Below are 20,714 nucleotides of genomic sequence, written 5' to 3' on the forward strand. Positions count from 1 at the left end.
TCTGGAACAACTTAAACATAGGGCTGAAAGAAATTACAGTAACAGGCCTGACACATTTCATGTATTTGGGAGTTACTGTGCAGACTTTAGAATAATATCTATTTGAATTTTTAATGCCAGTTCTTTCTTTAATTAGATTTTTCGTGAAGCTCGAAGAACAGTACCTAGTATTGTTTACATGCCGCACATTGGTGATTGGTGGGAAGCTGTCAGTGAAACTGTGAGAGCAACTTTTCTGACTTTGCTACAAGATATACCATCATTTTCACCCATATTTTTATTGTCTACCTCTGAAACCATGTATAGTGAACTGCCAGAAGAGGTAAGAACTGATTAAATATTTATTTTATTACATTATTTTAAAATAGTTGACTTTGTATTATTATGTTGTTTTAAAATAGTTGACTTTGTAAACTTGACACACTTGAGTTATTATAAAATCAATACGGTCAAGGTCTATGCCTTAATGTTTTAAGTTTGTTTCTTTTCTTTTTTTTTTTAAGAACCACACCTGTGGCATATGGGGGTGTTCCCAGGCTAGGGGGCGAATCAGAACTAGCAAAGCTGGATCCTTAACCCACTGAACGAGGCCAGGGATTGAACACACAACCTCATGGTTCCTAGTCAGATTCGTTTCTGCTGTGCCACGATGGGAACTCTTATCTGTTTTCTAAATGCTGCTGTTCTCATTAGAAAATAAACTCATTCAAAGAAGAAGAGGTTTTCTACTCAATTTTTAAAAACAAAACAGAAGAAAAAAGAATTAGTCATCATGGGACTAATATTAAGGATATAAATATTTTCTTTTTGTGGAACAAAATGACAATTTCATCTTTTAGAGCCTTTTTAAAATTCTCTTATAAGTGTGTCTTTTTATCTCTTTCTTTCTTCTCATCCAGTAGTACTCCAAGTTAGTGCATTGGAATATTGAGAAAAACATTCGAACTTCTCCTCGTTTTTGTGTTTCATATTACCTGATATATTTTGTGTGTATATGATTTATAACAGAGTTAGTAATATTTGTAAAATAGTATATTTAAATAAATATGCATATACTGAGGGGATGTGCAAATTTTTTACTAATGAGGTGTTTCATAAGAAACATTTGGAAATCGTTACTCTAGACAGGCTGTTACTAAAGTGTGGTCCAAGGGACCCTTATGGGCCACACAAGACTTTCAGAGATCTGTCACATTTTTCTTTTTTTTTTTTTTCCTAACTACTTATCTTCTTGAATATGGGTTTTCTTTATGTGTATCAATCAGAACAACATTATTGTAACAGATTGAATGCAGAAACAGAAAATGAGAATCCAGTTGTCTTTTATTAGGCCATACATTAAAGAGATTTGAAGAAATGTACCACTTTTCTCACTAATTTTGTATATTTTATATTTTGAAAAAATAGTTTTTTTCAAAAGAATATAATTATTTTTTATTTTTTTGCTTTTTACAGCTGCACCAGCAGCATATGGAGGTTCCAAGGCGGGTCAAATCAGAGCTCCAATTGCTGACCTACAACACAGCCACAGCAACGCCAGATCTGAGCTGCATCTGTGACCTACACCACAGCTCACAGCAATGCTGGATCCTTGACCCTGTGAGTGAGGCTATGGATTAAACCTGCATCCTAGTGGATGCTTAGTCAGATTTCTTTCCTCTGCACTACAACAGGAACTCTAAGAATATAATTTTTAATGTTAACATGTAATAGGTTTTCTGGGGGGTGTTTTTGTTTTTTTGTTTTTGTTTTTTTGGTCTTTTTAGGGCTGTACCTGTAGCATATGGAAGTTCCCAGGCTAGGGGTCCAGTTGGAGCTGCAGCTGCTGGCCTACACCACAGCCACAGCAACACAGGATCTGAACCATGTCTGCGACCTATGCCACAGCTCCTGGCAACACTGGATCCTTAACCCACTGAGCAAGGCCAGGGATCAAACTCGAAACCTCATGGATACTCGTCGGGTTTGATACCATTGAGCCACAATGGGAACTCCCTATAATAGGTTTTAAATGAATACATAATTCTGAAGTTTAAGTTTTAATGCATAACTATTGACAGATATAACCCAAATAAACAATAGCTCTTTTGGGTCCTTAAGCAATTTTTAAGAGTTTAATAAGTTCAGGAGACCATAATGTTTGAAAATCTCTGACCTAGACCACAAGGTCTTTGAGAGGATGTGGCTGTCTTTACTGCCCTTCTCTTTCTGACACATTGGAATTGCTTCATAAAAGTTTATTGCATGAAGAAAGAAATTAACCATTGAATTACCAGTGAAGCTTTAAGTAATTCCTGCCTGGCCTCCTTCCTTTTCTTGCAAAATTCTTCTTTTCTTCTTGCATTGTAGAGCTGCATTCATGGCATGTGGAGGTTTCCAGGCTAGGGGTCGAAGCTATAGCTGCCAGCCTACACCGCAGCCATAGCAATGCAATATCCGAGCCACATCTGTGACCTATACCACAGCTCATGACAACGCTAGATCCTTAACCCCCTGAGCAAGGCCAGGGATTGAACCTGCAACCTCATGGTTCCTAGTCGGATTTGTTTCTGCTGCGCCACAGTGGGAACTCCATCTAGTACAGTTTATCTTTGTTGAATGAAATAAAATAGGTGAAACTCAGATAGCCACTGTTCTCCAAGAATTTAAAGTTTCGAGAGAAGAGATAACTGGAAAAATAATACAGTAGGAGAAGTGCTATAATAGTAGAATATATGTAAAAACATTATCCACAAAAGAAAAATTTGTTGTAGTGGACTTTATTGAAATTAAAACCTTTTAGTCTTTAAAAGACACAGTTAAAAAAATGAAAAAAAGCAGTCCATAAATTGTAAAAAAATATTTCAACTGTAACAAATCACATATCTGATAAGATTTGTATCCAGTATGTATAAATAACTCTTTCAGCATAATAGTAAGACTGTATCAAATGATTTTCAACGAGAGTGTGAATACCAGTCATTGGCGGAAAGATGGTATTTTCAGCAGATGGTGCTGGGAAACTGGATGTTCATATAAAAAAAAGAAAAGAAAGAAAACTGCACTTTCATCTTATATCGAATGCAAAAGTAACTCAAAATGACTCAAAGCCTAAACATAAGACCTAAACTATAAGACCCTTAGAAGAAAACATAGGGGCAAAGCTCCATGACATTGGATTTGGCAGTGATTTCTTGGATGTGACATCAAAAGTATGGGTAACAAAAGAAAAAATAGATAAATTGGACTTAACCAAAATTAAAAACTTTTGTGTGTATTAAAGGGTACTGTTAATAGAGTGAAAATACAACCTGCTGAATGGGAGAAAATATTTGTAAATCATATATCTGATAAGCAGTTGATACACAGAGTTTACAGAAAACTACAACTGTACAACAACAGAAACAATCCCCCCAATAACCAGTTCAGAAGTGGACTAAATACTGAACAGGTTTTTCTCCAAAGATGATACTCAAATGGCAAAATAAAGCACGAGAAGAGATGCTGAACATCCCTAATCATTAGGGAAATTCAAATCAAAACTACAATAAGATAACACTTTATACCCAATAAGATGGCTGTTGAGATAAAAACAGAAAATAAGTGAAAGAGAACATGATTTGTTCAGGGAGTTATGTGAGGTTTGTCTTGTTGCAGCATGAAGTTTGAGGCTAGGAATGTCAAGAGATAAAGTTAGGAGTAAATTTAAAGAAAAATAAGCTATTGGTAATAACCTGGCAGGAATGTTGGGATTATTGTAGACTTGCTCTTAGTATACTTTTGTATTCGCAAATGTTCCACACAATGTTGAAAAATGATCAGAAGGAAGAATACTTAAAACTGAAATTGAATGTTTTGCTACCCTTGAATAAAATCCTGGTGCTTCTAGGATATTGTGTTCTGTTTATTTTTCCAAGACCCAGTTAATGTTAGTTTTTTCTCCTATCTTATCTAATGCTTCTTTATCCCCACCCCTTGAAGCACCTGTTCTGTGTTTCATTACCTGTTGTAACACTTTTGGAATGGCATCATAATGCTTTCTTCTGAGACTTAAGATCCTTGACAGTAGGAAGGAAGCCTATTTTCTTCAGACTTAAAACTGCAGTGTCTGGCATGATATTTGGCATATAATGGGTGTTCGGTGGTAAATTTGCTTGCCAGAACTTTCAAAGAAAGACCAGAGAAGCATAGATAAAAGGGTTGGAGGCAATTATACATGAAAGTAGTCTTCAGAGAAAATATTGGAAGGTCACAAGATAAAATTTTATGTAAACTCTTAAAGGACTTGTCTTTGGGTTGAGGTAAATAATCTCCCATCCAAGTATTGAATTCTGATGGCTACTTTTCATTGACTGTTTCTTCTCTGTCTTAGAATTTTAGAGCTAGAAAAGGCCTTTAGAGCTTGTGTAATCTAGTCGTCTCTAGTTATTCACTTTGTGACCTTAAGTCAGTTACTTAAACCTTTCCAAGCTTAAGTCTTCTCATCTGTAAAATGAGAGACTCTACATACCTCATTGTTAACAAAAATAGATTAAAATAAAATTTCAGAAATTCTTCAGTTCACAGTTTGGAATTCAATAAGTGGCTAAACATGACAAATTGGATGGACTGCCCATAGTTTATCAGAAATTTATTTGCCTAAATTTGGGCTGGAATCTGATGTCTTGAAATTTAATCCAGTATTTCCATAATGTCATGATTAGTACTTCTTTACATATTAGTGACTTCTTTTTTCTTCTTTATAGGGCCATGCCTGTGGCATATGGAGGTTCCCAGGCTAGGGGTCTAATCAGAGCTACAGCCGCCGGCCGCAGCCATAGCAACACCGGATCTGAGCTGCGTCTGCGACCTACACCACAGCTCAGGGCAACACCGCGTCCTTAACCCACTGAGCAAGGCCAGGGATCGTACCTGCAACCTTATGGTTCCTAGTCAGATTCATTTCCACTGTGCCACAATGGGAACTCCCCTCTTTTCTCTTTTTTATCTGCAGTTTCCAATTTGGTGTATGGGCTGGGAACAAAACCATAAGCTTTACTCATTCAGTACAATGTTTATTAAATTACTATGTACCAGGCACTGTGGTAGATATAGGAAAACAGGTTAATTCTGTTCTCAGGGAGTTTGTGTCTAGAAGTAGGGGATAGACCTTCTTTCCTTTATAGATTAAATAAAGTGTGTAGACAAATACAGATGATGTAAAGAGTGTTTAAACAGCATATCTTGCAAGGGGGACTCCTGGGGTCAAAGTCTTAATAGAGCAAGTGAACAAAGAAGAGGGAGTTCCCATCGTGGCGCAGTGGTTAACGAATCCGACTAGGAACCATGAGGTTGCGGGTTCGGTCCCTGCCCTTGCTCAGTGGGTTAACGATCCGGCGTTGCCGTGAGCTGTGGTGTAGGTCGCAGACGCGGCTCGGATCCCGCTCCCGCGTTGCTGTGGCTCTGGCGTAGGCCGGTGGCTACAGCTCCGATTAGACCCCTAGCCTGGGAACCTCCATATGCCGCGGGAGCGGCCCAAGAAATAGCAACAACAGCAACAACAACAACAAAAGACAAAAAAAAAAAAAACAAAACACAGAAGAGATGATAATCACTAACTGGAAGGACCTGAGGGATATGAGCATGACTAGCTTAATTTTGCTTGGGTATTTGGCATGGAAGGTGGGTTTTTGTGGAGCATTCCTTGATGAGATCAAAGATAGAGTTTATCTGCAGTGAAACCAGGATTCCAGAGGATACTATGTAATAGACTTGGTAGGAAAACAGCCCAGGAAGGGAAGTCAGTGCATAGGAAGTACACAGAAACAACATAAGAGAAGGCAGTGTTGTTAGCATCCTCCCAGCTCTCTATTGTAGACTCTAGGTGATCACTTTTCAGCCCTTATGCAAAGCCCTTTGAGATTTTTTTCCATCTGATTATTATAGTCAACTATCCTTTTTTTATATTATAGTATAATTTATTAATGACATGGGCAACTGGATCAGTCTTCCATTCTTATTTAGTCCATGAGTTTGAACCTTTCAATAGCATAGCCTAAGACTAGATTAACCTTAACTCCACATGAATGTTCAGTGAACATTGAAAATGGTGCTGAAGTTTAAGAAACTGTAATTTGGTATTATATGTCAGCTTTTAATTCTTTAAATATTTAATGTCTTTGTGTGTGTGTGTATGTGTGTAGGTTAAATGTATCTTTAGAATACAATACGAAGAGGTCTTATATATTCAAAGGCCTATTGAAGAAGACAGAAGAAAATTTTTCCAAGAACTGATTCTCAATCAGGCCTCAATGGCTCCACCAAGAAGGAAACACACTGGTAAAGTTCCTAAAGCCTTTAGGAAATTGGGGGGTTGGAGTTAAGAAATACCCTTTGTTGGAGTCATATTTTTAGTAAAACATCTCTTTGTGGGAATGAAGACAGTTTTTCAGGTTCTGTTTGACTTTAGATGGACACAAGTGGAAGTGGCCATTGTGTTTACATGACCTGAGAAGATTGGGAAGTACAGCCTCATTGTTAAAGCTTTACTAGTGAGTGACTGTAACGAAGTAGTTTCCTTATCACCGCAGTCTAGATGCTGGGGTGGATTTCACATTCTCAGAACGTCAATAAAGTCTGCAGTTCTGCTCTATCTCAGTTTCTTTAAGTACTGTGAGGATTTGAACTATCAGATTGTGAACAATGGGTGCCGTGCTGATTGCTTTCTGAGCCACTACTGGTGCCAAGAACTGGTTAGAACATTTGCCTTTTCTGGTTTATTTATTGATTCGTTTTTCAAATATTTATTGTGCTTCATGGCTTTCTTTTAAGCATTAGACTTTTCTTGAGTTTGGGCCCATAGCATTAAGAGGGGCTTCAAAATTTGTCAGATTTGACTTAAGTAAGGACTGTGTTCTAATTCATTCAAAAGAGTTTCTTTTCCTAATTTTAATGGTTCATAAAAGATAAGATCCCCTTGCTTATTAATCTTTCAGCCTCTTCTAGAAAATAGCAGTCCTGTTTGTTAAAAAAATTTAAACCCCTATATCCTTGCTCTGTTTGTTTCTCATAGCTGTTCTTATAGGATATTGAATACATTTCCCACCTTTGCCAACTTCTTGCTTTTTTCTTATTCGTTCTGTTTCTTTTTCAATGGTTATATTATCCAATACTTTTAATGATTTTATTTGTCCTTTATTCCCTCCTTTCCACATTTTCTCAGTGTTTTTAAGATGAACACCTATCAAACAGCTTTTAGTTGTGCGGTCCCCTCCCCCCCCCCCCCCGCCCCGCCCCAGAAACCTTGGGAAATTCAACATGGAAGTTATACCTTCTGATTATTGATTGTTGCCTTCTGCTAATCTAAATAACAGCATTTAAAATATTACATTATTTAAATATTTCATTTAAAATATTTCATTCTTAAATGAATTTTAATAAGGTATCTTGCATGCTCCTAGACATATTTTAGTCCTGTAGATCTGAATTTTCATGTTAAGGACTAACATAATTCTTTTTCTTTTTGAGTTTCTTCTGTTGACTTTCATTTTTCATCTTAGGGGCTATTTAGAAATCAGCAAGAATACTTAGAATTTTAATCCTGAGCTTCAGTGTGATACCAGAAAAATCTTTTAAGGAATTAGAGAACATTGTGCTTAGGCAAGTTAATTTACCTTCTAAGAAGATTTTTTTGTTTGTTTTGCAATAGATGGTGAATACCACCATGCATTTTATAATGACACCCAAGATTGGTTCTTCCCTCTTTTCTATGTCTTTGGGATTCTTTTTTTTAGTTACTTTTTGTTGTTGTTGTTGCTCTGTTCAGGTGCCATTCATGATTCCTACTATACTTTATCCTGTTGTATTAAGAAAATAAGGGTAGGAGATATGTCTAAAATCAGAATTCTTTTGGGAGTGGGAAGGATCAAAGAATTATTACTTGCCCATTTAACTTTCATGCATTTAAGGTAACCTCATTTCAACGAGCAGTTTTTAAACAGATTGGCTAATGCAAGTCAGTACACAAGATCTTCACGTGAAGATAATTTTATTAATTTGAAATATTGCTCTTAAGTTGTATGTAAATAATATCTCAAAATCATATTATTTAAAATCATATCATTTGCCCTTTAAAGGAGTCCTTTTGTACGTTATTTTGTAAAGTAAAGCTATTCCCTAATTACTTATGGTTTCCATGGAAATTTTTACTTGCTGGATGTGCATGGTTCACATTTATTTGAAATTCTTCTTTTCATAAAAGAGCATTTTAAGAGGATGCCAGAAAAGTAATTGAGGTCCTCATCCTGCTGTGTTGGAATCTTAACATCTTCTTCTGTTTTCTTTAGGTCTTTGTGCTATGGAAGTGCTTCCACTTGCACTACCTTCTCCACCTCGTCAATTATCAGAATCAGAAAAAATTCGGATGGAGGACCAGGAGGAAAATACTTTAAGAGAGTTGCGGTTGTTTCTCAGGGATGTTACCAAGAGGCTGGCCACAGATAAACGCTTTAACATCTTCAGCAAACCGGTGGATATTGAAGAGGTCTTGTTTCAGTAGTGTGCAAACAGTGAAGTTGAACTGGCTAAAAGAAAAAAAAAATATTGACATCTTTTTTTGGAAGGAAAAAAAGCAAAGGCATGGATGAATATTACCCCTAGCCTGTAAAATTTTAATCCATGTGATTGATAACTACCAATGTCATCAGCAAACATCTGGTGACTTTTAGATGAAATTAGTGACAATTTGTACATGTCCTCTTAATTAGTATTGATCTTTGTGATCTCATACTCTTCAGTTTAAGAAGAGGATTAAAAGTGACTAGAGTGAGATGTCCATACTAGACTATTTTTATTCCAGGATAAATCCTACTTTCAAAAAGAATATTGGTGTTAACTACTCAATACCAATTAATATTGGCATTTCTCAAATTATGTATACTTTGCAAAAGAGGTGGGCAAGAAACCTGAAGTTTGTCTTTCATATTTTGGAAATGCCTATGACTAAGATGCTTTAGGAAGTTAAGCACATCCTTTGCAGCTAAAGTTATTTTTCTCTTCAAGGATTTTCTCTGCTCCCAGTGGAAAATTTCTCACTTTCGATATGTATTGTTTTGTGTCCTTGTGGGAGCATGGTTTGTGATGATGAAAAGAAATTTTCCATTTGGAATCTACTATAATACTGCAGAATAAGTTTTGGTTTTTTATCCTGGGATAATATAGTGTGTGGATGAACACAATGCAGTCTTTACTGGCCTTCTTCTTATAGTTCAGACTCCATGTTTGAACAGCTTCGGTGTTTTTTTAAGTTCTAATTTTTTCCTTTTTTTTTAAATTTTGAATTATGAAATGATTCAAAGTTTAATGTTGTGTCTTCATTGTGAAATCTGTACTCTTAGATCTGAGCAGATTCCTTTGGAACCATTACCTCATCTCTGCCTGTGAGCTGACATTAAGTTTTTCCCCCTTGGAAAACTGAAAAATATCTATCTCCTCTCCCTTCCCCACTTTTGGGGAATAAAGAGATTACCTATAATTTTATTTGTGTATTTACCCACAATACATAGTTTTAGCCATTTGATCCTTTCAACAACCTCATAAGGTCATAATGAAGAATGAAGAAACTGAGGCTCATTGGCAAGTGACACAGCCAAGACTCAAACTGTTAAAATTTGAAGCCTGTAGGAGCTCCCATCGTGGCGCAGTGGAAGTGAATCCAACTAGGAACCATGAGGTTTCGGGTTCCATCCCTGGCCTTGCTCAGTGGGTTAGGATCCGGCATTGCTGTGAGCTGTGGTGTAGGTCACAGATGTGGCTTGGATCTGGTGTTGCTGTGGCTGTGGTGTAGGCCGGCAGCTGTAGCTCTGATTAGACCCCTAGCCTGGGAACCTCCATATGCTGCAGGTGCGGCCCTAAAAAGCAAAAAAGAAGGCTGCATTCTTTACATTACATCACGACTACGTTACATCTTTTTCCACTGGAATGGCAGGATTTTCTTATCTGCTTTCCAAACTAGTACAGTTTATTTTATATTTGTGAAGTGTTTTTTCCTCAGAGTGTTTTCAGAAAATCTTAAAACTTTTATCTTACATTAAAAATTGTTGTAAATGTTTTTATTTCACATTGGGTATGGCAACTCTGACACTTAATTGATAAGTGCTTGTCCCCTAATCAGCCTCCCATGCTGGGAATGAACCAGTTTTGTTTTTGTCCAGGAGGAATTTTTCTTTCTAAGCAGGAGAGATGATCAGATTTCAGATGCTATCTGTGACAGACTAAAAGTTTTATAAATGGCAGTAAGTCAGTGGAAGAGGATAGGAAATGTTGGTCAGATAGAACTTTTTTTTTTTTTTTTTTTTAAATGGCCACACTTGCGGGATATGAAAATTCCTAGGCTAGGGGTCGAAAAGGAGCCACACCTGGGGCCCATGCAGCAGCCACAACCACAGCCACACTGATCCAAGCTGCATCTGAGACCTATGCTGCAGCTTGTGGCCGCACAGATCCTTAATCCCCTGAGCAAGGCCAGGGCTTGAACCTGCATCCTCATGAACACTGTTGGGTTCTTAACCCACTGAGCCACAATGGGAATTCCAGCATTTCTAAGACTTATGTTATATCAGACCTAATTACTTGATTTAAGATTTGCATTGGGATAGACAATACAGGCATACATACCTTGGAGATAATTGTGGGTTCCATTCTAGACCACTTCAGTAAAGTGAATATTGCAGTAAAGCGAGTCACATGGATTCTTTTGTTCCCTAGTATATGTAAAGGTCATGTTTACACTATACTATAGTCTTTATAGTATTATGTCTAAATAAAAATGTACATACCTTAATTAAAAAATACTTTATTGCTAAGGGAGTTCCCGTCGTGGCTCAGTGGTTAATGAATCTGACTAGGAACCATGAGGTTGCAGGTTCGATCCCTGGCCTTGCTTAGTGGGTTAAGGATGTGGCGTTGCCGTGAGCTGTGGTGTAGGTTGCAGACGCAGCTTGGATCCTGCGTTGCTGTGGCTCTGGCGTAGGCCAGTGGCTACAGCTCTGATTCGACCCCTAGCCTGGGAACCTCCATATGCCGCAGGAGCGGCCCAATAAATGGCAAAAAACCCAACAACAACAACAAAAAACCCCAAAAAAAGCTTTATTGCTAAAAAATGCTGACAATACAGGGTTGCCGCAAATCTTCAATTTATAAAAAATTCAACATTTACAAAGCATAATAAAGGGAAGTGTAAAATGAGGTATGCCTGCAATTATATAGGTTGGAAGAGTTTTCTTTCCTATTGGTCAAATAATATAAAACATATAATTTATTGGGCAGTCAGGACTTAATATCTCCTATTTTGGGTTTTCTCCCAGAAAATCAACACATTGAGAAAAATGTATTTTTTGGTTGTAGATTTGTTTATATTTCGGGACAAGGCCAGCAAATCCTTTTACTAGTCATGAAAACAATATTTAGTTTTGTTAATTTGACTTAAAATGTTTGTAATGACTCCAAAGGAGCAGAAAATGCTTTCCATGAAACAGTTCATTCTGGAAAATTGCAAAAGAAAAAAATTTTTTTTGCTTAGAGATTTTAAACAGATTTACCAGAGAACTTCTCTAATAGTAAGAAAAAAAAAACAAGGTTTCTTTTTATTTTCCTTAAAAAATTTTTTTTGTGAGGTAACATTTATTGATGTTTATTAGGTATTATCCATACATTCTCTTCTCAGTTATGTCCAAATGATTTAAAAAAAAAAAAGCTGACACAGTTGGTTTCATATTTGAAGATTAGAAGCTTTTCAGAGTTGATTTAGATATGACTTGAACTGAAGCTTTTCATGGAAAGTATGATAGTAATTTTAGTAGCATAAATTGCTCTATAATTTTATCCTTATCTGTAATTATTTCCTAGATATCTAGATTTAACTTTAAAATAACTATAGTTTTATTCCATATTTTTATGAGTAGATCATATGAAATTCCAGAAGTATTTTCATTAAAATATCCTCTTTGTTCTAGGTTTCAGATTATCTTGAAGTAATCAAGGAACCAATGGATTTATCAACAGTCATAACTAAAATTGACAAGCATAATTACCTGACTGCCAAGGATTTCCTGAAAGATATTGACCTCATATGTAGCAATGCTTTAGAGTATAATCCAGATAAGGACCCGGGAGGTAAGGATGAACTGGGCAAAGGTGACTTTGGTGATCGGTTAGAAGGTAAAGTGTGAATAAAGTGTGCTTGTGTCTTAGGTAGATAGTCTACTGTATTCAGAAACTTCTTGATGAGAAGCTGATGCCACACTTAAATATTGAATTTCAGTATTCATTTATTATATTATTGAATAATATGCTTAAACTAGAGGATTTTATTATTCTGAGTATTATGTTCAGGATTTAGTTTCTTGATTTAACTTTCAGTTTTTATGTATAGATTATTTTGTTTAGGTAGGATGGAAAACTGAATAACTGAGAATTTAAAATTTATTTAGTCAGTGTTACTAAATAAATAACTGGTAAACAGTGGGAATTTCAAGTTTGGGAACTCAGTATAGGATAAATTTACTTTTCAAAGGGCCCCTTTAGGTAGACATTATCTTTTCTATAGATTGTAGTTATTTTAATATAATTTTATTATTTTACTCAAATCCTACCTGTACTCAAAACTGTAGTCCCAACTCTTTTAGTGCCCTCAAGAGAAGATCTCCAGGAACAATCTGTAGTTAAACAAGGTGAATTTATTGATACATTGTAAGGAGGGAGAATGTATACAATGGGAGCTATGTATGATTTGAGCTTGTGTTAAGTGATTTGGGGGAGGATTTAAGGAAGAAGGATTTTGCAGTCGATTAGATGCTCTTTGGGAGTGAGAGTAGTCTTTTTGGGACTAGGTATTTTAAGAACCTGGAAGGTGGCGCTCCCTTACAGGTTAAAGATCCCACATTGTCACTGCAGTGCCTGGGTTGCTGCTGAGGCGTGGGTTCAATCCCTGGCCTGAAAAAACTTCTGCATGCTGCAGTCATGACTGACCCACCCCCTCAAAAAAAAAAAAAAAGAAGAAAAAGAAGATTGAGGCTTTCTCTAAAACTCTCCTCTTGGAGTTCTGTTGCTGCTCAGTGGGTTAAGAACCCAACCTAGGTGTCCATGAGGATGCAGGTTTGATACCTGGCCCTGCTCAGTGGGTTTAGGATCTAGCATTGCCACATGCTGTGGCATAGGTCACAGATGTGGTTTGATCCGGTATTGCTGTGGCTGTGGCATAGGCCAGCAGCTGTAGCTCCAATTTGACCCCTAGCCTGGGAACTTTCATATGCCACAGATGTGGCCTTAAGAAAATAAAATAAAGTAAAATAAAATAAAATAAATTAAAGAACCTGCAAGGCAAGAAGAGTAGAGGAAGGCAAAAGCTGTGATTGGTAAAGCAGCAGCACTTATTTATCTAGGATAGGATTATGTTTGGTTATTTTTGTGGTTAGGGCAATGTTCATACTTTTGTCTTTATTCAGACATGATTATGGAGTGGTCTTGTTTTTATCGTGATCCAACATGGTCACAGAGTGGTGTTTGGTAAAATTGCTTGTATTTACCATGAGTATACCAAGGCTTGGCTGATAGTGCCAGGCCAGTTCCCAGCCCACAGGGGTCATTGTTTTTTTCCTCACTCTATTGAGAATTCTGTTTCTTCAACGGATGATAGATAAGTGAGATGATTTTTATTTTTATTTTTTTGTTTTATTATTATTTCTTTTTGTCTTTTTGCCCTTTCTAGGGCCGCTCCCTCGGCATATGGAGGTTCCCAGGCCAGGGGTCCAATCGGAGCTGTAGCCACCGGCCGGCCTTCGCCAGAGCCACAGCAACGTGGGATTCAAGTCGCATCTGCAACCCACACCACAGCCCAAGGCAACACTGGATCCCCAACTCACTGAGCAAGGCCAGGGATCGAACCCTCAACCTCATGGTCCCTAGTTGGATTCGTCAACCACTGAGCCACAACAGGAACTCCGAGATGCCTTTTATCTTTAAAAAATCCATTTAAACTTCCAGTTATCCAATTTATGGGCACTGGTTCTCAACCTGTTAGAATGACTTGGATTTCTCATTTCTACATGAAATTAAGTATAATCTAAATTTATAGACAACAGTAAATCACATATTTTAATTCTAGGTTAAGAGGCAGAATGAGATTTTATATAGCTGCCCTTGGTATCCAGTAGTTTTAAAGCTTTGTATTAGGACATTTATCTCTTGCAGTTTTTGTTGTTTCTGTAGTTTTCTTTTTGACTTTTTATTAACATGTCATGTAGAAAAACTTAGGAGGATAAAAATGAAAAATGAAGAAAATGGAAATGACCTATAATCCTTTCTTTACCTAGTGTTTTCTCTCTTTCTCCCTCACTCACAAATGTATTATAAATGTAATATGTATATATGCATTATATTTTTACTAAAATGAAAATATAACTTCTGTAAACTTTGTCCCATTCATGAAGGATTTTGTGAAAAGCTTATGAGTTAAGGTATTTCTACCACATAATTTTAATCATATGGATGTATTATATATTATAATAGCTAATATCCTATCATTGGACATAATAGATTTTTTTAGTTTTTTCATGTATTGTAACACCGAATATAGCATAAATTATATGTATATCCTTAATCATTTCCTTAAGATAACTTCCTTAAAATGAAATTTCTAGGTCAAAGAATGTATGATCTCTTCAAGGCTTTTAATCTGTGTTGTTAAATTTTCTCACAATTTTGAAAAATCTTCTTGAATTTTTTCACAATTTAAAAAATCTTTTCTAGCAACTTCAGGTCCACTTATGGTATAGCAATTTTGTGTGAATGAGAGAATCTCCTTTTCAGTATAGATGGCATCTGCAACAGGGCCAGAATTTGTTTCGTAAAGAATGGGCTGGATGTCAGCCTCATGTGATTCTCTTGCTGGGCTCTTGGTGAGGATACAGCTGCACAAGTGTCTCTGTAGTGGTCTTGAGCAGTGTGTGAGAGTACTTGAGTGTCTACACTCTCATCCTGTTAGTTTTTCAAGACACAGAGGTTACTGAAACTGTCCAGTAGGTAATGAGAGAGCCTGGGCATTGGATTGCACCCAGGCTTTAGTCCCAGTTTTATTTCCTAGTTCTTTAACTTGATCAGGTTAAATTCTCTAAATTTTAGTTTCCTTATCTGCAAATAGGGATAATTACAGTATTTTTCTCACTGAAGTGGTTGTAAGGATTAGATGAGAAAATATATTAGGTTAAGCCATATGTTTAGGTTAAGCTTTTAGCATGGTGCCTGAGATGTGTTTAAGTGTTCCATAAAGGCTGGTCGTCCATATTTTTATTCTTGTCATTATTATTTAAATTGTGCTTTAATTTTTCATAAATTGCTTCCATAGTGGATACCTGCACAATTGATTTAGAATGACCCTTTATACTTTGTGTTTATTATGTTCTCTGGACCACATTTAAAATTTAAGCCTATTTTGGGACAAATCTAGGGACTGATAGTGAAAAATGAATTTGAATGATTAGAGAAATCTAATAGAAAAGATCAATCCAGATTTATTTTCTCCTGTGTAGCTTAATTATCACCACATTGAAATAATAATACTTTTAAGAAAGAAGCAATGATTTCTGAGGCATAACAACCTTTTACTATAGAATGCAGTTATATAATCAAAGAGTATAGCTCTATCTCACAGAGTTGACATGGTACACTTGTTTGTAACTTTATTCCTTCACTGTTGTTTTGGATGCAAAAAGTATATGATTCAAAAGCATGATTTTGGCTCTGTTTAGGTTTTTTTCCTATCTTTAGTCAAGAGGCCTGTTTTTTTCCTCTGCAACAGAACTACTTGTTATGTATTAGAAAAACAACCTCAGGGTCTGTTGTGTAGCAAGTGGAAATTACATGAATGTTGTATTACTTTTACAAGCTCCCGTGAGTATTTGAAAGCTTACAATGTTCTGTTTTGCAGAATACTTTGCTGTTTGGGGGAAAAAAACCTAGCATATACGTAGAAGACAAGAGCCAGCATTTTGGGAGCTATACATAGTGCCTAAGTGTTTACCCAGATTCTCTCTTGAGAATAATGTGGACAGAAATGAAATATTTGCTAGCCAGAGAATTTTAACGTGTAGGTTCTAAATGTGACCAGTGTCAGATATTTGACCCTAGTCAGTATTTTATAAATATGTGATATATTTTGTGTTTAACTGTCCTGCATTCTTTGTCTTAAACTACATTCCTCCTCTGGCCTTCAAGTGCCTTCACATAAATACCATCATTTAGCTGATTTTGATGAAATTTCAGCTCTAACTTACTTTCTCAAAATCTTTTATTTTGTACCAGTTGCTTAGAATAAAGCTCACAGATCACTCCAGTTTTTGGAGCCCTCTATGGGCTATGTACATTTCAGTCAGCTGCGTATTTTCTGTTAGTATTTATGAGTACCATGTGCTAGTTACTGAACTGAGTGCTTAGAATACAAAGCACTGTGACCATGTGCTAGTTACTAGAGCTGAGTGCTTAGAATACAAAGCACTGTGACAGTCTTTGCCTCTTGAGATAGAGGTATTCAGATCAGTAATGCATTTTGAATAATTACTATGTGGCAGACATTTGCTATATGTTAATAGTATTAGTTTACTAGAACATCCTTAACAAGTACCACAGACTTGGTGGCTTCAACAACATAAATTGATTTTCCCACAGTTCTGGAGGATATAAGTCTAAAACTAAGGTGTTGGCAGGGCTAAAGTCCCTTTCTTTTGCTTTCAGATGGCTCCTTTCTTGCCATATCCTCATGTGGTCTTTTCTCTGTGTACATGCACCCCTGGTGTGTCTATGTGAGTCCATATTTCCTTTCTTTGTAAGGATACAAGTCAGATTTGACTAGGGCCTACTCTTATGACCTTCTTTTAATTGATTATCTCTTTAAAGTCTCTATTCCAAATGCAGTCACACCTGAAATCCTAGGGGTTCTAGTCTCAGCATATGAATTTGGAGGGGGGAACACAGTTCAACTCATCACAGACATCTCTGCAGAGATAAGTAAGCCACAGTTCCTAGTATCTAGAAACTCACCGTTTTATAGGAATGACAAATTCTAATTATTAGTAATTATAATAGACTATTAAGATACAGAGATAACATAGAGAAGGCAGTTTTGGATTTTGTCTTGAGGCAGCAGCAGATTAAAGTCTGTATTAGATAAATATGTACAGTGTGTGCAGAGCACAGAGGAGAAGAGACTACCTGGAGATGAACAAGATTAAAAAGGGCATTCACTTGAGGCTGAGAAAAGTAGTATCCAAAGGCATTAAAAAAGAGAATATGGCTGGAAAATAGAGTGTCTGTGGAGGATTGGTGGGAAATTCATTCACTTCCCTACTCACTGAATCTCCATTTACTGAGCATCCATTTATGAAATGTTCTGTATGTAGAAATTGCTTTCAATGCTGGAGATATATAGCTCTGGCCTGAGAGATGCCTAAAGCCTTCTTAGTGGGGAGTCATGCAATAAATAAATGTCATAGTAAGTTCCCTATCTTCTTTTGATCCTGTGTTAAGACTTCATAGTTAATTCTCTAGATGATAAGGAGCTGCAGGATTGTTTTGAGACAGGAAGTGATATGATTTGATTTGCATTTATCATATTACAGACAGTATAGATTTTGGGGTAGAGATCAAGGGAATGATGAAGTGATGGTTGGAATTCAATTAAGATTCACTTGCAAAGGCAAGCATAGATCTAACGTAGGGAGCATAGTGACCAACCAATTATATATGACTGATAGAAATCTAGAATGACTTCTGAGTTTTAGGTCTGAGTGTTAGCAATCTGAGAAGTAAACCGGTGAAAGAACAGGTTTATAGGCAGGGTGCTCAGTTTAATTTTGGATGTGCATCCAGATAAAATGGAGACATTGTATAGTAGGTGGGTTCAGAGATTAGAAGTTTGAGTAAGAGATCTGGTTGGAGTCATCAGTGTATGGGGTGAATGAGATCACATAGGCAGTATGTAGAATGAAAAGAGGGGAGCTAGTGGGTCCCTTTCTCAATTTTTAAAAATACTTCTTTATTATTATTATTTTTTAATAGTTATTTCCCCAATACAATTTTTTTCTACTGTACACCATGGTGACGCGGTTACACATACATGTACACATTCTATTTTCTCACATTATCGTGCTCCATCATAAGTGACTAGACATGGTTCCTAGTGCTACACAGCAGGATCTCAATTTAAGTCTCATTATTACTGTAGATACTTAAGTACCCTTGTTAAATGTTTTACCTCTATTGGGAGTGTGTACATTCTTTCTAAATCAGTAATCAGTTTTATTAAGATGTAAGTTATATCCAAGAAAACTTTTTAAAGTACATTATTTTTAAAACCACATATGTCTTTTAAAATCCCACTCATCCTTTAAGGAATATTAAATGCTATATTCATGAAAGTTTTTTCTGATTTCCTTGCAGTTATAAGTAATCCTTTTATTTCAGAATTATAACACTATGTAACTTTCCTGAGACATTTATTCCTTTTTTCTTTTCCTGGAGTAATTACTTATTTGTGTATCCTTAACCCATGTTTCAGACTCTAAGCTGATTGAGAACAGAATCTATTGGTCTTTTGTATGGAACAGTTCTTAATAAATGTGGCTAGTTAGTAAATTTAATCAGTTGCCCTCTGGGGTTCCCGTTGTGGCTCAGTGGTTAACGAATCTGACTAGGAACCATGAGGTTGCGACAGTCACAGCAACATAAGATCTGAGCTACATCTGTGACCTACACCACAGCTGATGGCAATGTGGGATCCTTTAACCCACTGAGCAAGGCCAGGGATTGAACCTGCATCTTCATAGATACTAGTCAGGATCATTACTGCTGAGCCACATCTCGAACGCCTAATAGCCATTACTTTTTACTGAAGGTAAAGCTAGATGGTAATATCTTTATTTTTATAGACATAAGGAGATTGGTGCTCAGAGAGGTTATGTAATTTTGTGCACAGACCCCCAAATATATGGCACAGTGAGTTGAGTGAATTGAGATCTGTCTTAACTTTAAAGCCAGTGTGTGTGGTTTTTTTTTTTTTTTTTTTTTTTTTTTTTTTTTTTTTTTTGTCTTTTTGTTTTTTTTGTGTGCTTATATTACTTTTAAATTTCATGGGTTTGGAGAATCTTAAGATTTAAAAGTATGAGACAAAGTAAAAGAACTGGTAAATATATAGCTGTTATTCATGTATAATTTTAAAGCAAGGATTTTAAGTCTGGTGACTATGAGAGGGTCTCTGAACAACTACATCCAGAACTATGCACATGTACTTCTCCACTTTCATCACATGCTTATAAGGATCCAAGATGACTCCCCCATCCCTCAAAAAAAACACAAAGATCCAAGATTTGGACTTTTTTTTTTTTTTTTTTTTTTTTGATATATTTTTTTTGCTATTTCTTGGGCCGCTCCCGCGGCATATGGAGGTTCCCAGGCTAGGGGTCCAGTCGGAGCTGTAGCCACTGGCCTATGCCAGAGCCACAGCAGCGCGGGATCCGAGCCGCGTCTGCAACCTACACCACAGCTCACGGCAAGGCCGGATCGTTAACCCACTGAGCAAGGGCAGGGACCGAACCTGCAACCTCATGGTTCCTAGTCGGATTCGTTAACCACTGCGCCACGAAGGGAACTCCTGGACATCTCTTCTAATTTGAATATTCTCTAAGCTTATAGTTCTAAGCTATGTATAAACTTAGACACTGTTCTAAACTAAAAATGATTAAAAAGAATTGTAGGGAGTTCCCTTCGTGGCGCAGTGGTTAACGAATCCGACTAGGAACCATGAGGTTGCAGGTTCGATCCCTGGCCTTGCTCAGTGGATTAAGGATCCTTCGTTGCTGTGGCTCTGGCATAGGCGGGTGGCTACAGCTCCGATTCGACCCCTAGCTTGGGAACCTCCATATGCTGTGGGAGCAGCCCTAGAAATGGCAAAAAGACCAAAAAAAAAAAAAAAAAAGAATTGTAATAACAGGCATATGTAAAAAGCATTGTTCCCTCTACAAATGCCGATGCTCTTTAGAATAAATTCCATGTCCTTCAGATCAGTGGGAAATTTTCATGTAATTCTTTTTTCATTAATTAATTAATTTTGCCCCCTTTAATTGGGAATGGAATGTAGATGGGAAGCATGTGTTTAAAAAAGCAAAAAGATCACAGAGTTATTGCAGAGTGATGGATACCTGGCTTTATTTTTATTTTTATTTTTTGTTTTTTTAGGGCCACACCCACAGCATATGGAGGTTCCCAGGCTAGGGGTTGAATCAGAGCTGCTGGCCTACACCACAGCCACAGCAGTGTGGGGTCCTGAGCTGCATCTGCAACCTACACCACAGCTCACGGCAACGCCGGATCCTTAACCAACTGAGTGAGGCCAGGGATCAAAACTTGCATCCACGTGGATACTAGTAGGGTTGGTTACTGCTGAGCCATGGCGGGAACTCCAACCTGATTTTATATCTAATCTTACCTCCTTTTTAGCTTTTTTCAAACTGAAATGGAAAGCCAGTGGCAGAAAGTTGTGGTATTGCATGGGCTGCAAGTATTGTCAGCTTAAGGCATAGCTACTCAAATATGTTCATTGTAGTTTTTTGTTTGTAGCAGTTAAAATTTAAAGTAACTTTAAACTTTTGACAGTAGTTTATTTTTTTAAATGGCTGAATAGTATTATATATATATATATATATATATAT

At 36.8% G+C, this 20,714-nt stretch overlaps 1 protein-coding gene across 10 annotated transcripts in view; it reads left to right on the forward strand.

The window, feature by feature from the left end:
• Positions 1–20,714, forward strand: part of ATAD2B (ATPase family AAA domain containing 2B) — a 125,126-nt gene that overhangs the window by 80,593 nt on the left and 23,819 nt on the right. For 3 of the 10 annotated variants that reach the window (XR_014842400.1, XR_014842401.1, XM_021087780.2), the window contains 4 exons: positions 137–322; positions 6,162–6,297; positions 8,304–8,500; positions 11,970–12,129. Coding sequence is in view for 2 of the 10 variants with exons in the window: in XM_021087780.2 (XP_020943439.1) it covers positions 137–322; positions 6,162–6,297; positions 8,304–8,500; positions 11,970–12,129 (679 nt within the window). In the remaining 8 variants the exon portion in view is untranslated. Of the gene's footprint in view, positions 1–136; positions 1,061–6,161; positions 6,298–8,303; positions 8,620–11,019; positions 12,130–20,714 lie in introns of those variants that run through there. The other 7 variants (XR_014842403.1, XR_014842405.1, XM_021087781.2 and 4 more) reach the window with 4 other exon arrangements.

This window comes from Sus scrofa, chromosome 3 (assembly GCF_054392235.1).
Source record: "Sus scrofa isolate SSC_HxYL_T2T_F1_AM1 chromosome 3, Sscrofa_HxYL_maternal_Yorkshire_Landrace_v2.0, whole genome shotgun sequence".
Lineage (NCBI taxonomy): Eukaryota > Metazoa > Chordata > Mammalia > Artiodactyla > Suidae > Sus > Sus scrofa.